Genomic DNA, 12557 nt, shown 5'->3' on the forward strand with positions numbered 1-12557 from the left:
TGTCACACGTTGTCCTGTGTGTGCAGGGAGGCGGCCATGTCAGAGCTGGAGGAGCAGCAGCACGTGAGGGCGGCTGTCCTGTACTCCCCTCAGTGAGCAGGGACGCCGGACCGGACGGGTGGTGGGCGCATGGACGGTGCGGCAGGACGGGGCCTCAGAGAGGGCGGACAGGTGCGCGCACGGGGGGTGGGGGGAAGGTCGCTTGGACCAGACGGGGGCGGTGCGGGCAGTCACCTGGGCCCTGCTGCTCCTTCAGCTCCCGCACCAATACCTGCGTCCCTGCACATGACGTGCAGCGCTCGTGCCGGGCCGCGCGTGTGTGTGTGTGCGCGCGCGTGCGAGCCTCTGACAGGACGGGCGCAGGGACATAAAAGTACAAAAATACCGCCCTATGTACTATGTCTTACATTCGGGGTATGTCTTACTTTAGCCCAGCCCCCGAAAGTCCAACTATGTCTTACTTTCGGGGGTGTCTTACTATCGGGGAAACACGGTACATGGGCCCTCATATACAGCCACCTGTCATTGCTAGACATATACATGGCCCTCATATAGAGCCTCCTGTCACACCCAGACATATACATGGCCCTCGTATAGAGCCTCCTGTCACACCCAGACATGTACATGGCCCTCATATAGAGCCTCCTGTCACACCCAGACATATACATGGCCCTCATATAGAGCCTCCTGTCACACCCAGACATATACATGGCCCTCGTATAGAGCCTCCTGTCACACCCAGACATATATATGGGCCCTCATATAGAGCCTCCTGTCACACCCAGACATATACATGGCCCTCATATAGAGCCTCCTGTCACACCCAGACATATACATGGGCCCTCATATAGAGCCTCCTGTCACACCCAGACATGTACATGGGCCCTCGTATAGAGCCTCCTGTCACACCCAGACATATATATGGGCCCTCGTATAGAGCCTCCTGTCACACCCAGACATGTACATGGGCCCTCGTATAGAGCCTCCTGTCACACCCAGACATGTACATGGCCCTCGTATAGAGCCTCCTGTCATACCCAGACATATATATGGGCCCTCGTATAGAGCCTCCTGTCACACCCAGACATATATATGGGCCCTCGTATAGAGCCTCCTGTCACACCCAGATATATACATGGGCCCTCGTATAGAGCCTCCTGTCACACCCAGTCTACTTGGACCCTAATGGTCAGCCACCTGTCATTGCTAGACATAAATCTAATCCTCCCATGTAGATCTTTCATGTGGAGCAGCTTCTTCGGCTGTTGCACGACTACAACTCCCAGCATGCCATTCTTGGGCTCTCAGGGCGTGCCTGGAGTTGTAGTTTTGCTATGGCCGGAGAGCCATTGTTGTGTACATTATTTCCACAGCTCCGGCTCCTGGCGGGTCGGTAGGTTTGTCACTTAGAGGCGACATATATATATGACAGGACCGTATGTTCTCCGGCCGTGTCGCTCCGTTATCAGGAGACGAACCGTTTGCCTAATCAGCTGATGTGAAAATTTCTCAATTTGCAGCCGGCGACAGGTGTGAATGTAGAAAGCGCCTTTAATTTGAATGTGTCGTCAGAACCGCGACTGAGGACCCAGAAAAGTTATTAGCGAGGTCGCCGGGGATGGGGAAGGGGTAATTAGCCGGACCCTGGGAGATGGAGTTTAGGTAATTAAAGAAATGTGCGGCGGCGGTGGTGCCGGACACGGTATTGGCTGCGCGTGGTGTAAAATGAAGGCAGACGGAGCGCTCACCTCAGGTACAGAACAGTTATTTACCACTGCGCACGCCACGGACGCCCACAAACTTCCAGACGGCAGACGTTTACATAGGGGGGACACATAGAGGTGGGTGGGGTCCCCCTCTGATCCTGGTATACACTGAATCATATAGGATGACCCCCCCCATGTCCATACTTGCGGCTGCGGTTGGCTTTGTAGAATGTGTCCCAGCACGCTGCTCCTCTGTGTATCTAGTGCTGCCCCCCCGTCCCCCCATATATGTGTATTATATACATCCTGTCCGCCATACTGTGTGCTCCTCACCTTTACCCTTTCACCGACGCTCAATGTTCGTTCCTTTTGTCTTTCAGCTCCAATGCAAAGTTTTCATCGTCTGATATGACAGCACAACTGGGAAGGACGAGCGGGGGGCTGGAGATGTACCCCCCACTGCACAGACACCTGGTAAGAATCCCCAGACGGTGAATGTGTGTAGGAAATATGGCTGAGCCCAGGCCAGGCAAGTGGAGGTATATGGGGGACAGCAGCGAGGGTCAGGGGGCCCCTCTCACACTCATCACTGGGGTTTGTAGAGATGGTTCCCCACAGGTGACACTACACAGTGCTGCAGGTGAGGTCGTGGTTAAATATATATACAGGTAACACTATACACAATTTTACAGCCGAGGTCTTGTTACATACAGGTGAAACTATATACAGGTATATACTGGTAACACCATACACAAAATTATAGGAAAGGTCTTGTTATGTACAGATAACACCATGTACATCTGACACTGTACCTAATTTTACAAATGAGGTCTTTGTATGTACAGCCATCACTATACCCAATAATACAGGTGAGTACAGCCATCACTATACCCAATAATACAGGTGAGTACAGCCATCACTATACCCAATAATACAGGTGAGTACAGCCATCACTATACCCAATAATACAGGAGAGTACAGCCATCACTATACCCAATAATACAGGAGAGTACAGCCATCACTATACCCAATAATACAGGTGAGTACAGCCATCACTATACCCAATAATACAGGTGAGTGCAGCCATCACTATACCCAATAATACAGGCGAGTGCAGCCATCACTATACCCAATAATACAGGCGAGTGCAGCCATCACTATACACAATAATACAGGTGAGGGCAGCCATCACTATACCCAATAATACAGGCGAGTACAGCCATCACTATACCCAATAATACAGGCGAGTACAGCCATCACTATACCCAATAATACAGGTGAGGGAAGCCATCACTATACCCAATAATACAGGTGAGGGAAGCCATCACTATACCCAATAATACAGGTGAGTACAGCCATCACTATACCCAATAATACAGGTGAGTGCAGCCATCACTATACACAATAATACAGGTGAGGGCAGCCATCACTATACCCAATAATACAGGTGAGTACAGCCATCACTATACCCAATAATACAGGGAGTGCAGCCATCACTATACCCAATAATACAGGTGAGTACAGCCATCACTATACCCAATAATACAGGTGAGTGCAGCCATCACTATACACAATAATACAGGTGAGTACAGCCATCACTATACCCAATAATACAGGTGAGTACAGCCATCACTATACCCAATAATACAGGTGAGTACAGCCATCACTATACCCAATAATACAGGTGAGTACAGCCATCACTATACCCAATAATACAGGTGAGTACAGCCATCACTATACCCAATAATACAGGTGAGTACAGCCATCACTATACCCAATAATACAGGTGAGTACAGCCATCACTATACCCAATAATACAGGTGAGTACAGCCATCACTATACCCAATAATACAGGTGAGTACAGCCATCACTATACCCAATAATACAGGTGAGTACAGCCATCACTATACACAATAATACAGGTGAGTGCAGCCATCACTATACACAATAATACAGGAGAGTACAGCCATCACTATACACAATAATACAGGAGAGTACAGCCATCACTATACACAATAGTACAGGAGAGTACAGCCATCACTATACCCAATAATACAGGCGGGTACAGCCATCACTATACCCAATAATACAGGCGAGTACAGCCATCACTATACCCAATAATACAGGTGAGTACAGCCATCACTATACCCAATAATACAGGTGAGTACAGCCATCACTATACCCAATAATACAGGTGAGTACAGCCATCACTATACCCAATAATACAGGTGAGTACAGCCATCACTATACACAATAGTACAGGAGAGTACAGCCATCACTATACCCAATAATACAGGTGAGTACAGCCATCACTATACCCAATAATACAGGTGAGTACAGCCATCACTATACACAGTATTACAGATAAGGTCCTATTATATACAGGTATCACCGTGCTTGCACAATATTACAGATAAGGTCCTATTATATACAGGTGACATCATACACAATATTACAGGTGAGGTCTTGTTATATACAGGTATCACCGTACACAATATTACAGGTGAGGTCTTGTTATATACAGGTAACACAATACACAATATCACAGGTTAGCTCTTATTATATACAGGTACAGGTCTGGAGTTGTGTATCTGTTGGGGGTTGTAGTTTACACCCAGTCATTCTCCTGCAGTTTTTGGGGCTCCGGTTGCTTCCATCCTGTACAGCTGGTTTCCTTTCAGCTCGGCTATGGTAGTGTTGGGGTCTGAGGTGCTGCCCTCTTCTGTTCTCCCCCATAGTGAAGCCTCAGGTCTGTGCCATCCCCCTCCTCCTCCCATGAATCCCTTCAGCTCCTTCCCAGGGTCCTCACAGCTGGAGATTCCTGGGCTGATCGCATCTTCTCCGTCCTCCTCCGTCCTGTCCACTACATGTAGCTCTAATTGGAACTTGGAGAAGACACAAAGGTGATATTCCTGGATTTCCAGGAATTCCTCCCCATATCTCTCGTTCCCAGGTAATAATGCAGCTGCAGGTCCTCACCTCCGCTCTTCACCACAGCCTCCACATACGGCAGGGCCAGGGTGCGGTGCCATCTGTTTCTGATTGCTACTGATGATGGGGTCTGGCAGAGATCATCCTGGCACCGTCCTGCCAACACAGGTGACGGAAACCTGCTGAAGCGGATACCAAGATGGCAGCGTCACATGACCTTCACTGCCCACAGTGTACAGATGCCAGGAGTCTTGGGCCTGACACCATCCCTGGCATAGGTCATAGCCCCCACTGTTGAGGTTTTACTATGTGCATCTCCGCAAAAACCAATGGAAGGCGGCAGCCAATCATCCGACATCTGATAATCTGACATCTGATAAACCAGCGCCTGGTAATGGATCAGACACCTGATTGTAATGGCAGCAGGTTATATTGTATCCTGATGCCGAATTATTGGACAGTTATGGCAGTATATACACATGGGTTAGATGACCCCAGTGACTCATCATGTGATGCAGGCTCTGCTGGTAATGGTTATGGCCGTCTTAGTAGTCAGTGGATGAGCACGTCCTTGTGGTGGGGATCGGTGGGAGACGTCATTTATAATTGGCCTCTCACACACCTGGAGTTTTTAATGATGAGAGCGGAGGAGGGAGAGAGCCGAGAGTTTAGCCGCTATCTGCCTCTTCGGTGAGCGAGCTTTCCTCCTCTGTGCTGCTTCTGCCCGTCCTCCGCACCAACACATTCAGGAATGTTTCCTTGTTACAGCTGGAACTCTACATCACTACTACTGTACCCGGGAGGAGACCCCCCCCGACTGTATAAGGACTGTACCCGGGAAGAGACCCCCACCCCCCGACTGTATAAGGACTGTACCCTGGGAGGAGCCCCCCCCCCACACCCCGACTGTATAAGGACTGTACCTGGGAAGAGACCCCCCCCCCCGACTGTATAAGGACTGTACCCGGGAAGAGACCCCCCCCCCCACCCCCGACTGTATAAGGACTGTACCTGGGAAGAGACCCCCCCCCCCCGACTGTATAAGGACTGTACCCGGGAAGAGACCCCCCCCACCCCCGACTGTATAAGGACTGTACCCTGGGAGGAGCCCCCCCCCCCCCGACTGTATAAGTACTGTACTCTGGGAGGAGACTCCCCCACACCCCCCGACTGTATAAGGACTGTACCTGGGAAGAGACACCCCCCCCCCCCCCCCGACTGTATGAGGACTGTACCCGGGAGGAGACCCCCCCCCCCCCCCCCCCCCCGACTGTATAAGGACTGTACCCGGGAGGAGACCCCCCCCCCCCCCCGACTGTATAAGGACTGTACCCTGGGAGGAGACCCCCCCGACTGTATAAGGACTGTACCCGGGAGGAGACCCCCTCCCCCGACTGTATAAGGACTGTACCCTGGGAGGAGACCCCCCCGACTGTATAAGGACTGTACCCGGGAGGAGACCCCCCCCCCCCCCCCCCCCGACTGTATAAGGACTGTACCCTGGGAGGAGCCCCCCCCGACTGTATAAGGACTGTACCCGGGAGGAGACCCCCCCCCCCCCCCCCCCCGACTGTATAAGGACTGTATCCCGGGAGGAGACAAGACCCTCCCCCCCCCCCCCGACTGTATGAGGACTGTACCCGGGGAGGAGGTCCCCACTGACTGTATAAGGACTTAAGGACTGTACCTCGAGAGGAGACCCCCCCCCCCCCCCCGAATGTATAAGGACTGTACCTCGGGAAGAGACCCCCCCCCCCCCCCCCGACTGTATAAGGACTGTACCTCGGGAGGAGACCCCCCCCCCCCCCCCGACTGTATAAGGACTGTACCCGGGAGGAGACCCCCCCCCCCGACTGTATAAGGACTGTACCTCGGGAGGAGACCCCCCCCCCCCCCCCCCCCCGACTGTATAAGGACTGTACCTCGGGAAGAGACCCCCCCCCCCCCCGACTGTATAAGGACTGTACCTCGGGAGGAGATTCCCCCCCCCCGCTGTATAGACTGTATAAGGACTGTACCTCAGGAGGAGACCCCGCTGACTGTATAAGGACTGTACCTCGGGAGGGGACCCCCACTGACTCTATAAGGACTGTACCCCGGGAGGGGACCCCCACTGACTATATAAGGACTGTACCCCGGGAGGAGACCCCCACTGTCTGTATAGGACTGTACCCCGGGAGGAGACACCCCCCCAACTGTATAAGGACTGTACCCTGGGAGAAGACCCCACCCAACCCCCTGACAGTATAAGGACTGTACCCCGGGAGGAGACCCCCACTGACTGTATATGGACTGTACCCGGGAGGAGCCCCCCCCCCGACTGTATAAGGACTGTACCCCGGGAGGAGACCCCCACTGACTCTATAAGGACTGTCCCCCGGGAGGAGACCCCCACTGACTGTATAGGACTGTACGCCGGGAGGAGACACCCCCCCCAACTGTATGAGGACTGTACCCGGGAGGAGACATAACCCCCCCAACTGTATATGGGGAACCCCCCCCCCCCCCCCGACTGTATGAGGATTGTACCCGGGAGCAGACCCCCACTGACTGTATAAGGACTAAAGGCCCTATTCCACCAACAGATCGGACGACAGATTATCTGCCAAAGATTTGAAGCCAAACCCAGGAACGGACTATAATCAGAGAACAGGTCATAAAGGAAAGACTGGATTTCTCCTCTTTTCAAATCCATTCCTGGGTTTGGCTTCAAATCTGTGGCAGATAATCTGTCGTCAGATCTGTTGGTGGAATAGGGCCTTTAAGGACTGTACCTCGGGAGGAGACCCCCCCCCCCCCGACTGTATAAGGACTGTACCTCGGGAGGAGACCCCCCCCCCCCGACTGTATAAGGACTGTACCTCGGGAGGAGACCCCCCCCCCCCCGACTGTATAAGGACTGTACCTCGGGAGGAGACCCCCCCCCCCCCGACTGTATAAGGACTGTACCGCGGGAGGAGACCCCACTGACTGTATATGGACTGTACCCTGGGAGGAGACCCCCACTAACTGTGTAAGGACTGTACCCCGGGAGGAGACCCCTCCTCCGACTGTATAAGGACTGTACACTGGGAGGAGACCCCCACTGACTGTATAAGGACTGTACCTCGGCAGGAGACCCACACTGACTGTATAAGGACTGTACCCCGGGAGGGGACCCCCACTGACTATATAAGGACTGTACCCCGGGAGGAGACACCCGCTGTCTGTATAAGGACTGTACCCCGGGAGGAGACCCCCACTGACTATATAAGGACTGTACCCCAGGAGGAGGCCCCACTGACTCTATAAGGACTGTCCCCCGGGAGGAGACCCCCACTGACTGTATAGGACTGTACCCCGGGAGGAGACACCCCCCCAACTGTATAAGGACTGTACCCTGGGAGAAGACCCCACCCAACCCCCTGACTGTATAAGGACTGTACCCCGGGAGGAGACCCCCACTGACTATATAAGGACTGTACCCCGGGAGGAGACCCCCACTGACTATATAAGGACTGTACCTCGGGAGGAGGCCCCACTGTCTGTATAAGGACTGTACCCCGGGAGGAGACCCCCACTGACTGTATAGGACTGTACCCCGGGAGGAGACCCCCCCCCCCCCCAACTGTATAAGGACTGTACCCTGGGAGGAGACCCCACCCCACCCCCCGACTGTATAAGGACTGTACCCTGGGAAGAGACCCCCACTGACTGTATAAGGACTGTACCGCGGGAGGAGACACCCATTGACTGTATAAGGACTGTACCAAGGAAGGGGACCTCCATCAACCCCATAACTGTACTGACAATCATCACTGTAACTGACATAACCTGCTCATCCACTGAGATGCTAGCCACCATGCCCTGCTACTTTGCTCTAGCATCATGCTCCACCACACTACCCGCTACTATGTTCTGCCGCCATGATCGCCCACTTTGTTCCACCACTATGCTCCAGCACAGTCCACTACCACTCTGCTCCTCCACCATGCTGGTTCACCACTCTGCTCCTCCACCATGCTGGTGCACCACTCTGCTCCTCCACCATGCTGTTCTACCACTTTGATTTGCTGTCATTCTGTAGCCTATGCTTCATCACTGATCCACCACTTCCGCTACGTTGCACCATCATGCTACACCTCTCTCCTGTATTACTGTGCTCCACCTTGGTTTAGTCCTTGCTTCGCCCTGGCTTTCTTGGCTCCACCATGGATGGTCCAGATCTTCAGATTTAGGCAGGACACACATCCCTTGCTTCTGCTCTGTTCCCCTGGAGGTAGGTTGGGTAGTTTCCATCCCTTTCTATGGGGCAGTTCCCACATCATGTTACCCCTCTCAGGTAGGGTACAGTAACATCCGCTGCATTCAGTAGATGACATGTTGGGGTGTACGCAGCTCATGATGATGACATATGAGTGTTGTCCCAGTTATGACATCTTATGCATATTTCCTTCCTAGGAGCAGAATCCATTTGAGGGTTCAGGCGTCTACGGTCACCTGACTCGCATGGAAGTGGAGCGGGAGTTAGTGAAGCACAAGGAGCTGCTGAAGAAGAAGGACAGTCATATCCGGGAGCTGGAGGACTACATAGACAATCTGTTGGTACGGGTGATGGAGGAGACCCCCAGCATCCTGCGGGTGCCCTATGTGCCTTCCAGGAAAGCGGGTAAATTCCCTCAGAGCTAGCCAATGAAGCCAAGAGAGGGTGCAGGACACATTGGTGGCCATCTACTTTTCATGGACGCTGTGGTTGCCCCTCACCACTGACTCCTTTTGTAAAGATCCCAAATACTATCTAGAAAAGTACAACAGTACTACTGTGTCACGTGTGAGGACCGGATCCTGCCGCGCGGTCTCTGGTGCTATCCTGTGGGATTAGCTTGTGGAAAGCATGATGTGAGTGTTGGGACGGAGGGATGGGCATGGCCTCCAGCCCCCATTGTAGATAGGTATGTGCGGTCTCGTCTATCCTCCCCTGCAGACTTGTGGCTGCCCTGGTGGTCTTCCCAGCACTATGACAGTATTATAGGCCCCGTGCACCAGTGCAGTGATTGTGACCTGATGATTGTTGTACCGAACTGATGGAAAATGCTGCAGATCTTGGGCCACGGTGGAATGTATTATTCTAAGTGTTAAGTTATTTTATCCTGGTACGAAGCTTTACCTGCTCAGTATACACCCAGTCAGGTGTCTTCCATCAATGCTGTGTTCTCCCATAAAGCACCTGTCATAGCGGAGTGGCCTATATTAATGTTGCGCAGAGGGGAACAGCCTTAAAGGGGTTATCCAGGATTAGAAAAAGCACAGCTACTTTTATTGCGAAAACAGCGGCACCCCTGCCCTGGTGTGTGGTATTGCAACTTGGCTATATTCTGCAAACCCCCACACCCAAACTAAGAACAACAGTGATGCTGCTTATGGAGGAATACCACCATGTTTTTCTAAGCCTGGACCACCCCTTTAATACTAGTGTGACCCTTCCTCCCATAATGCATTTTTCATGGAGGAGTGGCTTCCATTAATGCTGGTTTGACCCTTCCTCCCATAATGCATCTGTCAGAAAGGAGTGGTCTCCATTATTGCTGGTGTGACTCTTCCTCTCATAATGCATCTGTTATAGAGAAGTGGCCTCCATAATGATCCTTCCTCCCATAATGCATCTGTCAGAGAGGTGGTCTCCATTACTGTTGGTGTGATCCTTCCTCCCATAAGGGATCTGTCATAGAGAAGTTATCTCCATTATTGCTGGTGTGGCCCTTCACTCTTTCTCCCATAATTTCATGGACAAGTGGCCCTCACGCTCTTATTCCCATAATGTACCAGCTGGGGGGAGCAGCCTCCATTATGGTTGTGTGGCCCTCACACTACTCTTCCCATAATGCACCAGTTGGGGGGAGCAGCCACCATAAATGGTTGTGTGGCCCTCACACTTCTCTTCCCATAATGCACCAGTTGGGGGGAGCAGCCACCATAAAAGGTTGTGTGGCCCTCACACTACTCCTCCCATAATGCACCAGTTGGGGGGAGCAGCCACCATAAAAGGTTGTGTGGCCCTCACACTACTCCTCCCATAATGCACCAGTTGGGGGGAGCAGCCTCCATTAATGGTTGTGTGGAATCTTCCTCCCACAATGCACCTGCCTTATCAGCCTTTACAGTCACCTGTTCTCCGCCTATACCACTTTAGAGTATCCGAGTTCTGCAGCTCCACCATAGACACAGAGGTGTCATAGTGGCAGCATACGGGTATCAGCACAACAGCTTTATTTTGTATAGTGTCAGCAGGTGGATGATAGCGGTGTAAGTGACCCCCATGATGCCAAACTTGACCCCTCATACAGTATTCAGAGACTTGTGATCAGTACTATGCCTGTGACTACCCAGCAGCACTACAACCAGGGGTGCTGGTCCCTGCACTCCGCATATGTCTTGCCATTGCCTTAGGAGCCTCTAGTGGGCGCACTTGATGAGACACCATTATAACTCTTCCATTATGGTCAGGTGACTTAAGCTGCCATGTTGTGAATAAACTATGCAAGAGCTACCGCAGGCCTGCGCGCTGGAGATGTCTCCTGCCATGACGGCCCCCAATGAGCGCTTGGCAGATGGAAGGAACATCAGGAACGTGTTATGGAAATCTTCCAGCAGAACAAGCTGATACAAGAAGTGTCTATGAAGAATAAGAGGCATACGACGTAGCAGCGGCGGAGTGCGGGCTTCTTCGGGATTCAGCGTTATTACAATCACTTCTCTTCCTTCCTGACGCTGTTTCCAGATCATCTATCAATTTGGTTTGTGGACGAGTTGAGGCTTGTAGAACGCGCCGCCTCGTATCCTGCCTCCGAGCGAATGTAAATGAGGCGCTGAAGTCCCAAAGACTCTCACAGTCCTGACGTTCAGCTGTCACCATGACAAAGGGAAGACAACTGTGGTAGGGGTGATTCCAATAGTCAGGAACCCCACGCCAAATTCCCTATAGGGGATCATAGTCCTATAGGTGCCGTGATGAAGCAATGTACCAGATGACATGGTAGTCTCATCCAGAGAACACAGGTGGTGCTGCTCATGCCGCACTGTTCACACTGCTGGATTTATTGTTATCACATGGCACACCACATGTGCAGAGCCCTTACAGCAAAGAACCCTTCCCATAATGATGACCTGGTGTCCCAAGCACAAGCCTATGTCTGCCGGGTAATAAGAAGACTCCTGCCCCCGTTATTGGTAACTGATTCCGTGATGTTGTGTCCCCTGCGGGACGTTGATGTGCGCAGTTTGCAGTTGGTTTCTTGTCAGTGGTTTTCCATTTTGTTACATTCCACATAAATAACGTTTTGGTGAAATTCCCGATATAAATTTCTGCAGAAGACGCCTTCAGGAGGTTCATAAACATTCTGTGACTCGATGTAAACCTTGTGGTGTTTTTATTGTGTCTTGCCTCAAATACACAAACCCTGGAGGGTCGGGACCAGCACAAGGTAAGGCTGGCCGACAGGCTTGGGAACCTGCTCTACACGTTACGTCAAAAGTACAGGAGCTGGGGGGGGGGGGGGGGGGTTACTGTGACTATGCCCAAAGGCTAACATACATGCTTATGGTTGCTGTATGGCTCCATCCATGTGGAGCTGGCATAATATGTGAATACACAGCTTCCATATATTTCCATTTGTATGTGAGAACTGCCTGTTCATGCATCTACTATAGGGGACTACACATAGTGGGGGTGCTCTACTTAAGGGGACTACACAGAGGGGGGCTTTTCTATAGGGCACTGCATGGGAAGGCTCTTCTATAGGGTACTACATGGGGGGACTCTACTATAGGGGTTAGAAGGCAAATTCTGCATAGGGCAGTATCTAACCTAAGGGTCCTTTTACACGGATAGATAAATTGCTTAATTGTTTAGCGAACTGCAAGTGACGATTTTTTCTTATAAAC

The 12557-nt window shown here is 52.0% G+C and overlaps 1 protein-coding gene across 1 annotated transcript in view; it reads left to right on the plus strand.

Moving 5' to 3' along the window:
* The window catches only part of RAB11FIP2 (RAB11 family interacting protein 2), a 31628-nt gene extending 19609 nt beyond the window's left edge, over positions 1 to 12019 (plus strand). Inside the window, exons 4-5 of the mRNA XM_069979668.1 lie at positions 2087 to 2180; positions 9078 to 12019. Coding sequence (XP_069835769.1) covers positions 2087 to 2180; positions 9078 to 9305 — 322 coding nt within the window. The 3' untranslated portion in view covers positions 9306 to 12019. The remainder of the gene's footprint in view (positions 1 to 2086; positions 2181 to 9077) is intronic.
* The last annotated feature ends 538 nt before the right edge of the window (positions 12020 to 12557 follow it).

This window comes from Dendropsophus ebraccatus, chromosome 8 (genome assembly GCF_027789765.1).
Source record: "Dendropsophus ebraccatus isolate aDenEbr1 chromosome 8, aDenEbr1.pat, whole genome shotgun sequence".
Lineage (NCBI taxonomy): Eukaryota > Metazoa > Chordata > Amphibia > Anura > Hylidae > Dendropsophus > Dendropsophus ebraccatus.